The 11,730-nt window shown below is 37.7% G+C and overlaps 1 protein-coding gene across 3 annotated transcripts in view; it reads left to right on the forward strand.

Moving 5' to 3' along the window:
* Window positions 1-11,126, forward strand: part of FRS2 (fibroblast growth factor receptor substrate 2) — a 111,166-nt gene extending 100,040 nt beyond the window's left edge. For all 3 annotated transcript variants that reach the window (XM_047064926.1, XM_047064925.1, XM_047064927.1), the window contains 5 exons: window positions 1,506-1,597; window positions 2,849-3,035; window positions 3,865-4,023; window positions 4,411-4,574; window positions 5,970-11,126. In XM_047064926.1, coding sequence (XP_046920882.1) covers window positions 1,532-1,597; window positions 2,849-3,035; window positions 3,865-4,023; window positions 4,411-4,574; window positions 5,970-6,920 — 1,527 coding nt within the window. In that variant the 5' untranslated portion in view covers window positions 1,506-1,531 and the 3' untranslated portion in view covers window positions 6,921-11,126. The remainder of the gene's footprint in view (window positions 1-1,505; window positions 1,598-2,848; window positions 3,036-3,864; window positions 4,024-4,410; window positions 4,575-5,969) is intronic.
* The last annotated feature ends 604 nt before the right edge of the window (window positions 11,127-11,730 follow it).

Consider the following 11,730-nt stretch of genomic DNA (forward strand, 5'->3'; position numbering starts at 1 on the left):
TTCCCGCTCTGTGGTGCTAGGTGGTGTGTTAGGGCATGGGGAATGCAAAAACTGGATAAGGTCTGTCCCTGCTTAGGAAGGAGCTTACGGGGCGGGGGGTGGGGGGTGGGGGAGCAGGGAGAATAATACTTAAATAAACAGTGTGAAAATGCTGTGATATTGGGAAGCCCAGGGTGCCTTGGGGGATACATAAAAAGTGTAACCCTCCCAGTTTGCTTAGAATCAGCGAAGCCTCCCTAAATCACTGTACTCTGATTGGATCTTAAGAAAGGAAAGGAGCAGCATGGAAGGGTGTGAGGGGACAAGCTGCTCTGGGGACTGTTTAGTATGACTGGGTAGGGCTTGAAGCAGAGACAAGGAGAGTTCAGACTAGATCTGTGTCCAGGGATGAGATTGTGAAGAACCTCATGTCATACGGACAAGCTTCAAATTTTTTTCCTGAAGATAATGAAGAACGACTGAAGAATTTTAAACCAATTTTACCAGATTTATGTTTTTGAATATTTAGTAGCTTTTTGTGCTTCCTTTCCTTCCACTTTTTCAAATATTATCACATTCGTTCTGATTCTTTCCCTTGTTTGTAAGTAGTGTTTTGAATTTTATCTTTGTTCATTTGCAGTGTTCTTGAACACTAATGTCACCTATAACCTACTGTCTCTGACCTTGTGTGGGAAAGTAGGATTACACAGACATGCTGTATCAATTTGCCAATATTCTCTGTGTTAAGTTACCGCTTGATTTTTGGGTTGTCTTTCTCTCTTAATGAACTGTTCCAAATTTGTTTTTGTATCTTATTTACCAGTCAGCTTTGGCCTGGTTAGGTACATAAAGGATACTACAGTGAATAATAAGAATCAAAATACCTGCCAACCTAGAAGTCCAACATCCCTTTAGAAATTTATTAAAAGAAAGACATGAAATTCCTGACAAACCATAAAGGGTTAATTCCATAAATGACTTCATTTAAATAGTGTTACATATGAGATAAGACCTTAAATTGGTTTTTGTTAAGGTAATTTAAAAATAGGCAGACCTTTGCAAATTAAACTGGAAATTTGAGATTTCTGTGAAGTCTGCCTCATGCAACTATTCTCATTATCACTGAGCAAAATTCAGCAGCTGAATGTGTGAAATCTAGCTTAGCCCTATACCTTCTTGGGCTTAATTTTCCTCATCAAAGTAATGCAGGACTTGTGTTAGGTGGTTTCTTTCTTTTTTTTTTTAAGTTTATTTATTTTTAGAGACAGAGAGTGAGTGGGGGAGGGGCAGAGCGAGAGGGAGAGAGAGAATCCCTAGCAGGCTCCATGTTGTCAGCGAAGAGTCCGTCGCAGGGGCTGGAACCCACAAGCCGTGAGATCATGACCTGAAGTGAAATCAAGAGTCCGGCACATAACCGAGTGAGCCACCTGGGTGCCCCTGTGTTAGATGGTTTCTAAAGTCTTTTTCTGTTTTACGATTTTTATATCCTACATTTAATAATTTTTTCCAAATTGTCTTTCATGTAGCGCTCACATGGTCTTCTGAAGAAGCCATGGGTAGCTGTTGTAGCTGTCCAGATAAAGACACTGTCCCAGATAACCATCGGAACAAGTTTAAGGTTAGTAAAACTGGTTGAGTTACATCTCTCACTGCCTACTTGGATGTTCTTTTTCTTCGCTTAATATATCTTACTTCCTTACCCTTTTATTTCTGGACCCTTTTATTTCTCTTTGTGTCCACTCTGCCTTTTCTTGTTTTAACAAATGATGACAGTATGTTCTTACTGACAGTGTGGAATCCTCTTTTACTTTTCCTTTGGTCCTGAGTATCCAACTAGCCATACAGTTCTAGAAATACTTTTTTAAATGCCATTTTATAGGTGCCTCTTCAGTCTGGTCACCACATCCCAGTCATTGCTTCATGTGCCTGGATAATTTCTTAGCTGGACTCTACCCTTGAGTCCGTCACCTTTGTGATCCATCCTGCAGTTGACATCATATTGATCTTACTCTTTCATCATCGTAAAACTTCCATGGTGTTCTGTTACCTAGAGCATAAATGTTCCATTTCTTACCTATTCACAGCCATTTAGTGTCTCTCGTAGTCTGACCTCAAGTTGTCGTAAGTCATAGCCTCTGGATCACACAAACCTAGGTGTAAGTTGAAACCCTGTGGCTTTGTAGCTTTGTGACCTTGGGCAGGTTTGTTCCGTTTGTGTACAGTACAGTGGAGAAAATCGTATTACCTGCAGTTTAGGATTGTTACGAGGATTAAATGGGAAAAGTATGTGCAAAGCGCTCTGCCTACCCCAGGAATATAGACAGTTCTCCTGAAGTGTTACCTGTCTGGCCATTTTCAGAAACTCAGCAGTGCAAGGCCTTCCCTTCCATGAACTCTGTGCCAGTCTTGTCTTGGTCTCTCTGAAACATACCTTCTTTGTGCTGTAGCACTGCATCGTCAGGATATGCCCTACAAGCCCTGACCCACCAGCTCTCTCCTGAGGCCCAGCTGAAGTCCCTCCTCCTCTTTGGTGAAGACTTCTCCAGCAACCCTAGGCCACAGTTGCTGTCTTTTGCAACCTCTGTTGCACTCATTTGTCTACTACTCCTATACAGCTTTGTATTGTTGATTTCATGTTTGTATATCTTATATTCTCACTGGGAATGTGAGTCGCTTGTGGATAGAAGCAGATCTTACATTGCTACATAGTTCGTGCCCTGAAAACACATTGGTTGATGAATGAGCTAACAAAAGAGCGAATAACTGAACCAATCAACAATAGTGCATTTTGCTGACAAATTGGTGAAATGTGTGTATGACCGTCAAGTGGGAGCATCAGGTTAGCATTAATTGAACTTTCTTTTTTTAGGTCATTAATGTGGATGATGATGGGAATGAGTTAGGTTCTGGCATTATGGAACTTACAGACACAGAACTGATTTTATACACTCGCAAACGTGATTCAGTAAAATGGCACTACCTCTGCCTGCGGCGCTATGGCTATGATTCAAATCTCTTTTCTTTTGAAAGTGGTCGAAGGTGTCAAACTGGACAAGGTAGGTAGAGCCTTTAATTTTGTTTTTCTAGAAACATTTTCACATTTGAAAATTGTTCTTTCATTTATCCTGTATAGAATGTTTACATTAATACTTTAGTTCTCTCCTGTCAGAAAAAAAATTCCCCCAAAGAAGTGGATTGTTCAGAGATATAATAAGCTATGTATTCATTTATCAGGCATTCATTAAGCATATTCTCTGTGTCCAGAATTTTGACTCATATTATTAACTTTAAGATTTTCAGCATATGATTAGTTGCAGTAAATTGGCTATGTTTCTTTACTGTTATTACTTTTTGGGGAAAGAACCTAAACTTTGGAGTCAAAGAGAACATAGTTTGGTTTTTTTGCTGCCTACTGTGTGAAAGGCCCGGACAAGTTACACAATTTCTGTCAAACATCAGGTTTCTGCTTTATCAGAGAGGTATGCTAATGCCTACCTTACAGAATTGTTGTAATAATTAAACAAGGTAAGGATCGTAAACCACCAAGTAAGGGACGGTCAAATGGTAAAGGATCATCTGCCCATAACGGTGATTTGGGCTCCCCCTGCTGTTAAGAAACAGTCTAAAGTAAGTGTTCAAATCTTGTTTTTGTCTGCCTTGTTTTGGGCCATCTCTCTTAGACATATGAAAATTATTCTGTGAATTTCCTTTTGGGCTTATGTTTTGAAACAGAATGTCATTAATTTATCAGACATTTATTTAAAAGGCCTTTCTTGCTGTCAGTGCATAGAATACTTAACTTCACAATTTTGTTCTTTGACAGGTGCTCCTGTATCTTTTTTAAAGCTGTGGCTACTATTTTTCCCTTCTATTTTGTATTTGTAGGAATCTTCGCCTTTAAGTGTGCTCGTGCAGAAGAATTATTTAACATGTTGCAAGAGATTATGCAAAATAATAGTATAAATGTGGTGGAAGAGCCAGTTGTAGAAAGGAATAATCATCAGACAGAGTTGGAAGTCCCCAGAACACCTCGAACACCTACAAGTAAGTACCTGTTTTTTCTCTTGTATTTTGAATAACAGACATTTATAAACTATGAATTATGGATTATTTAATCTGTAACATGTTAGAGATCACCATTGGCTAACATAAGCATAATGGTCATCAGTTTTAAAAAACTGTTACGTCTATAATTAGAAACATTTTAAATATTTTAATTAGGAAAACATTAGAAGTTCCATATTATCTAAAATGTGAATGGAAAGTTGGGAGTGGAAGGGGATGTTATTTGTGCTCTGGTTTCTGCTGTGTCTTACCAGAAACACCTTGCTTAATTCTCTCCAGGCCTATTCGATTCTCATTCATTTTTATTCTGTCTGTCCTGCCCCCCATATCCTGCTTTCCTTCTTAAACCAATAAACAAAAACTCAGCTCCAGGGTTTGCTGCTCAGAATTTACCTAATGGATATCCCCGATATCCCTCATTTGGAGATGCTTCCTCGCATCCTTCAAGCAGACATCCTTCTGTGGGAAGTGCACGCCTGCCTTCAGTGGGTGAAGAATCTACTCATCCTTTGCTTGTGGCTGAGGAGCAAGTAAGTGTGCGCTGCTGTCTGATGCGATAATAGATTGTGTGGGGTTAGAGCGTTGCTGCGCCAATACTTGAACATTTTAGTCAATTTGAATTGTAGCTTTCACTGTTTGCATGTGACTTTTGTGGTGAAGAGTCAGAGGAAACAGCATATATTTTCTGACATAGGCCAAATATCTACAAGCGTGGAGGGAAACGTAGCATTACGGTAGTTTTTAGGCTCACAGGAGAGATGTGTCTATGGATAAAGGCAAATATAACTAATGGCCAGTTCCTGTTATAATAACCTCCAATGCTTTTGGAATTTTTGCTGCTTTTTATATTAGTGGACTACTAGCAGAAAGGTAGATTTTGTTGTCAGGGTTTTTATGAAGCTATTTAATATCCCAGAGTATTACTCCCAGAGTATTTCATTTGAGAAATGAAGTATTTGGTTGAATATTGTCTCTATATTAATTAGTTATACATATCTTTGTATATCTTTGTATGTCTTTGTATATCTCCATATGTATATCTCCATATCATTAGGAGATTTTTACTGTTTTGAAACCTATTTCTTTGTGTTCTTTACATAGTAAATGAATTCTTGTGTTATTTACTATAATTATACTTCCCTCAGTTTTGCATTTTGAGTTTTTCACATTTTATGTATAGTCTCCCAAATGTTTTTGTGTTGTTCCCTCACGATACCATTGACCTTTTCTAAATAGTGATGATTTCTTAGCAGGTGGTATTTATTTTATATCTATGCATTTTACAGTACTCTTATTAAATCCAGTAGATGCTCTTTTTATAGTCACAGCGTCTGTAAATCATGATAAATTTGTCTCTTCTTTTTAATACTTGTTATTCTGTATTTCTTTTTTTCTTTTTAAGTCTATTTATTTATTTTGAGAGAGAGAGCGTACACTCACACGGGGAAGGGACGGAGAGAGAGAATCCCAAGCAGGCTGTGCACCATCAGCATGGAGCCCAATGTGGGGCTCAAACCCATGAACCACGAGATCATAACCTGAACTGAAGTCAGATGCTTAACCAACTGAGCCACACAGGCGCCACTATTCCTTATTTCCGAATCATGTTTTAATGCATTGATGAGAATTTCTAAAACAACATCAAAACGATAATCCCAATTTGTTCCTGATTTTTTTTTTAACAGACTGATTTTCATGTATCAAGTACAATGTGATGTGTTATTTTAGAGTATTTTTTTTATCAAGTGAGGAAGATCTTTCTACATTCCTCCCCTCTCCCCACCTTTTTATTAGTGAAAAATGGATACAAAAGCTTTGAAGGAAGAGTATATCAAGAAAGTTAATCGATAAACTTAACTGATACGGTCACCGATTTTTGTTTTTGTTTTAAGCAAGTTATTGATTCACTTTCCTGCTTGTTTTAGGTCCATACCTATGTCAACACCACAGGAGTGCAGGAAGAGCGGAAACACCGCACAAGCGTGCACGTCCCATTGGAGGCGAGGATTTCTAATGCTGAAAGCAACACACCAAAAGAAGAACCAAGTAGTATTGAGGACAGGGACCCTCAGATTCTTCTCGAACCTGAAGGAGTCAAATTTGTCTTAGGACCAACCCCTGTTCAAAAGCAGTTAATGGAAAAAGAGAAACTGGAGCAACTTGGAAGAGACCAAGTCAGTGGGAGTGGTGCAAACAGCACGGAATGGGACACTGGGTATGACAGCGATGAGCGCAGAGAGGCACCCTCTGTGAACAAACTGGTGTATGAGAATATAAATGGGTTATCTATCCCTAGTGCCTCAGGGGTCAGGAGAGGTCGTCTGACATCCAGCAGTACCTCAGATACCCAGAATATCAACAACTCAGCTCAGAGAAGAACTGCATTATTAAACTATGAAAATTTACCATCTTTGCCTCCTGTTTGGGAAGCCCGCAAGCTAAGTAGGGATGAAGATGACAATTTAGGACCAAAGACCCCATCTCTAAATGGCTACCATAATAATCTAGATCCAATGCATAACTATGTAAATACAGAGAATGTAACAGTGCCGGCAAGTGCTCACAAAATAGAGTTTTCCAGGCGTCGGGACTGTACGCCGACGGTCTTTAACTTTGATATCAGGCGCCCAAGTTTAGAACACAGGCAGCTCAATTACATACAGGTCGACTTGGAAGGTGGCAGTGACTCTGACAACCCTCAGACTCCAAAAACGCCTACCACTCCCCTTCCACAGACCCCTACCAGGCGCACAGAGCTGTATGCTGTGATCGACATCGAGAGAACTGCTGCTATGTCAAGTTTGCAGAAAGCACTGCCACGAGACGATGGCACATCTAGGAAGACTAGACATAATAGTACTGATCTGCCCATGTGAGCCGGGAAAGCATTACCTTGTTTGCACCTTTGTGAAGTTTTCAAAAATGAAGATGCGAGTGCTTCATTTTCATTTCTAAACACTAACTCCTTTTATAGACTGATAAGATTTTTTTTTTTCTGAATATTTCCTGTGCTTCTTTAACTAAAGGGAATTAATGTAGAGCAGGTACTCCTTAAAGAACACTCATTTCAGTATATACTACTCATTACTGTCCAGCAGCACCCCCATTCTCACAGTGCCTATTTAAAATGAGAGTTGAAGTGAGTGACAATGCTGGTTGATTTGTATCAATATTCCGGACGTACGCACATCATTCATGTCTAAGTCATGGTTGGCGTTTAAGACATTTTATAAAGCCTCTTGATAATGTGCATTGCTAACAGATAACTCTAGGCTTTGAAAGTAATATTTGTAGATTCACTATTCATGGTATATGGCCTCCAGCATGTAACGTGAGGAATCCTTTATTTCGTTAATTGTAGGCTTTTTGACTTGAGCCAAAACATATGTAAAGGAAGTAGAAGTACCACACCTCCTTATATACCAGTCAGTTCCTTTGCCTTCTGCGTTACTAGAAAGAGTCCTATGTCCGTGAATGTGGTTTGCTCTTGGTGTGTTGAAGGGCAGGAAGGAGTCAAGATTTTCTGTTCACTCATCTCATGATGTCATTTGAAGGGCATGCCCCGATATCTTAATGAGAATTCCACTAGACTCAAGAATCAGTCTCAGGTCACTTTACCCAAAAACTTTGGAAATCTGAACCACGATCTCTTGAAAGTTTCTCTCCTATAGATTATTAACCATAACATTGTTTTCTGGAGGCATCTGTGACATCAGGTTGCCATTTACCTTCGGTTTTTTTCCTTTGGTGTTTGGGATGTCTTATTTTGTTGCTTGATGTCTTTTTCAATTTAAAATGTTTGAGTTTGTATATAGTTTTGAAATTGGATTATGTGTTCATTGTTTAGTTTGCATTTTTGTCAAATTGTGGTTTTGAAGGTTCATTTGGAACTTACTGTTATTCTATAACAGGGTTGCCCTTGTCCAGTATTTATTTATATGCTGTTTACTTTTCAAGTTGATAAAAACATTCGCTCGATTTGAAATTTCCCTTGCGTCCATTGGTGATCTCTTTAACAGCTGAGACAAAAAGGAAGCAACTTTTAACACGCAGAGCTCCCTAACGGTACTGTTTCTCTGTGGGCGCTCCCCCCCCCCCCGGCACTTTAGCAGTGATTCCCTCGTCACACGGCTGCGGTTTTACTCTGCCCACGGTAGTGCTCCTCGGCTCGGCTGTCCTTTCTCACAGCTGGGTCTTTGATTATCCCTTGATTTCAGGAGAGTGTTAGCATTGTTGCCAGCATAGCAGGTACAGTGGAAGTCTTCTAGCAATGAGATTGTGTCATAATTTAGGATTTAAACCGAATTGAAGTGTCTATAAACTGATGAGACTCCACATGCCTAACTCTTAGAAAATCAGAATGTTCCAGTTTCTCAAACAGTAGAGAAGACAAGAGAAGGTAGAGTGGAAAGGTTAGGGTACTGTTTTCTCTAAATATGAGGGCGTTTGAGGTCATGATTTGGATCTATCTGATGTAACTAACGTTAATTTAGCATGAAAAGGTTTCAGTCATATAGCACCCAACCTGATCAGTAAATAACCTAATTATATAGGACAGTGACTGGATTAGCAGAATAATAGAGTGGGACCATTATAAAGAAAATAAATTATTAAAGGTGTCTGTTATTTTCAGTGCCATCGGTTTATGTGCATAGCAGAATTTTCTTCTTTTCTTTTCTGTGAACTTGGTGCTTGACTAAAGTGTTCACTGTTCTCTAAAAAGAGAATAGCGGTATAGGTGTGCAGTTTCCATTTTTAATATATTGTTCCATTTATGCTTTCTTCTGAGTAGAATGCTAATCGTGCCAAATTTATGTGTTGGTTTTTGTAACGAGGAATAAGAATAATAATGGAACCAGTACACGTGGTTTTCTCCAAAACAAGCGGGCAAGACAGAGCCTCCAAATGAAAGGGCTGACCTATTGATTCATTTTGGAGGTTGGATACTTTATTTTCTTTCTTTTCCTCATCATTTTCCTTTTCCTTCCAGATTCTAATTAGTCTTTATATATTTTAGGTAGCTCCGATATAATCATTGCAGTTTATGCTTTAAATACTGTGTGCTTTAAAAATGAAAATGGGACCAATTTGTCTGCTAAGAATTTGATTTTAGGTACTATGAGTATTAGGAAGATGTATACAACTGGTGTTTATTTCTAGATGTCTCTGGAAATCACCCGTGTTCCTATTTAATAAAAAGTAATGTGGAACACTACTTGTCCTTTGCAGTAGTCTAGCCATGGGCATTAAGCTCTGTCCTGGAAGAATGTACCAGTTACTAGGTACATTTTAGAACGAGATATTTTATTGGGATATAATTGTGGCCATAAGTTTCAGATTTTCTGAGACAGACCTAATTTTAGCTATTCTGTTCTTTGATAGACCATACGATCCCACTTACTGGTTTTGGAAATATACTCATTGTTTATATGCTCTCCCCCTGATAGAGTCCTCTTTTATCCATACAGGTGATAACAGCTTTTTATCCCAGATCAGGGGTTGGAAATTGATATGGGTATTACCTGTGTTTTTTCTTCATGTGTTTTATTTCCCAGTTTCATCTTCTTTTAAAAATGAAAATATGGTGCCTTCCCTCCCTCCAGGAAGATTGGCAAATAGTTCCTTTTATTTACTGCTGCTGTGGAGTGATGAGATATGCACTTTACTCTTGAAGACTCAGCAAAAAGCTTTTCACTTCCCAGTATATCCAGAATAGATCACATTTGGGACTTAAGAAAATTTGCCAAGCAATCTTTGTTTTTATAGATATTAATGTTGACCCCACAGTTCAATGTTATAAGTCAAGCTAGTGTTTGTTTATTCCTTCCCCCTCAAAAAAATCTGTGGCACAACATATAAAAATGTACCTCAATAATGTTCTATTAAAAATGGGACAGGGGCCTTATGTTTTCATAATTTCCCAATAATGTGCCACCGTATTTTTGCCTCAAGGTAAAGGTTTTAACAAGCTAAAAAGTACTTCCCACTTCCCCCTGTGCAGTTCGTAATCCGTAATGCCCAGTTGTTTTGTGCAATGTGTAGTGTGTGTGTGTATAAATATATATGTATGTATGTGTGGATATACATACATATATATATCTATATCTATATCTATATATATCTCCTTGAAATAGACATACCATCAAAGACAACATTCAGAAGTAACTGATGTATTGGCATCTTATTCATATTTCTGATATGTGAGGTATATGGTACTAATTACCCTTTCTCTGATTTTTGCCAAATTTGAATAAAGGCATTGGTACGAAATTACAGAATGTATAGAAAATGTTTTTGGCTTGAAAAATTAACAGATATTTTACAACATACTACAATATACTCTGCCCAAACCAGCACCCTATCTATCCTTCTTCTTCACATCCCTATTCCCCATTCCTGTTTCCTCATATTTTGGGGGTATAACACAATTCTTTTGTAGCATTGATACAATTGCAATTCTATGACAATTGGACAACAATAGCATGGAAACAGACTGGTATTAATAGTACAGTAGTCACCGGTGTGCCACATTTGCATTAGTAAATGCAAAATATACATTTTATAAAGGAAAAATTTTGTGTTATGTTTTTATTTTCATTACATTGTATAATATTGTAAGATTATTGTATGTCCTAATTTGCATTATAAATGTTTTTTTCCTACGTAAAGGCATAAATATAGCAACTTTGTATAAAGGTAGCTTATTAGATTTTTAATTTTTTCTTTTATAAAAAATTGTCTAACAGTGGGACTACCATTGCCAAATTGTATATGAAATAGGAATTTTATCCCCTATGGTTAATTTCTTTTATAAACATTCCATATTTCTCTAATAAAAGACATAAGTGATACTGTACTATGCATAAATTGTATATTAATGCTGTTTCATATCAGCATTTTAAATTTTGGTTTGCATTTTTAATATTGGCAAAATTTACCACTGTTGATTAAAACCTTGTTATATACATGTAACAACATCTTTTGCCCTCTTTCCCTTCCCGCCCTTTGTTCTCTGTTTTTCCCTATCAGTGCCAACTTCATACATTTTGTAGCATGGCAATAAAATATAACTTTTACACTGAGGCCAAGTGTGGCTTTTTGGAGGACGTGGAGCTGGGAGGATTGCCCTCTAGTTGTTCTTTGCATATGACTTTTTGCCATATAAACCATATCTCCAGGCATGAGAAGTTATTTCATATATGATGTAAACATGCTTTTAAGGACAAGTGTGAATGTGCTTTTAAGCTTAATTTTTGTCATAACAAATAAGAACTAATTTTTTATCTTTGGAAAAGTCAGAGTTCTTGAAGTACAATCAAACCTTTATTAACTGGAGTACTTAAAGAATAAGCTAATAATTGAATTTAGTTCAACAAGGGCTAAGCAACACATTTTAAAAATCCTTATTTATTGTAGAGTATTAGTATTCTGTCCTAAAAGTTATATGTAAAATATGGTTTAATCTTAGATGATTTAGGATCTTGCAATGCCTTACTGTTGTCATTCTGGCATAAATTTCCGTAATGAGGTACTCAAGTTGATACTGGAAGCTGAGCTGACTATACACTGACCTTAAGCATTCATGAAAAACTGCTTTGTTGAATAAAATCTGATCGGAGTTCTTATGGTTACTTTCCCCTTATTGCCGAAAGTAGATTGCAATAAAACCCCAATAAAAGTTTGGTT

The sequence above is a fragment of the Lynx rufus genome, unplaced genomic scaffold (assembly GCF_022079265.1).
Source record: "Lynx rufus isolate CCGP_SWC_20201006 ecotype Redwood Valley unplaced genomic scaffold, mLynRuf1.p SCAF_7, whole genome shotgun sequence".
NCBI classification, from domain to species: domain Eukaryota; kingdom Metazoa; phylum Chordata; class Mammalia; order Carnivora; family Felidae; genus Lynx; species Lynx rufus.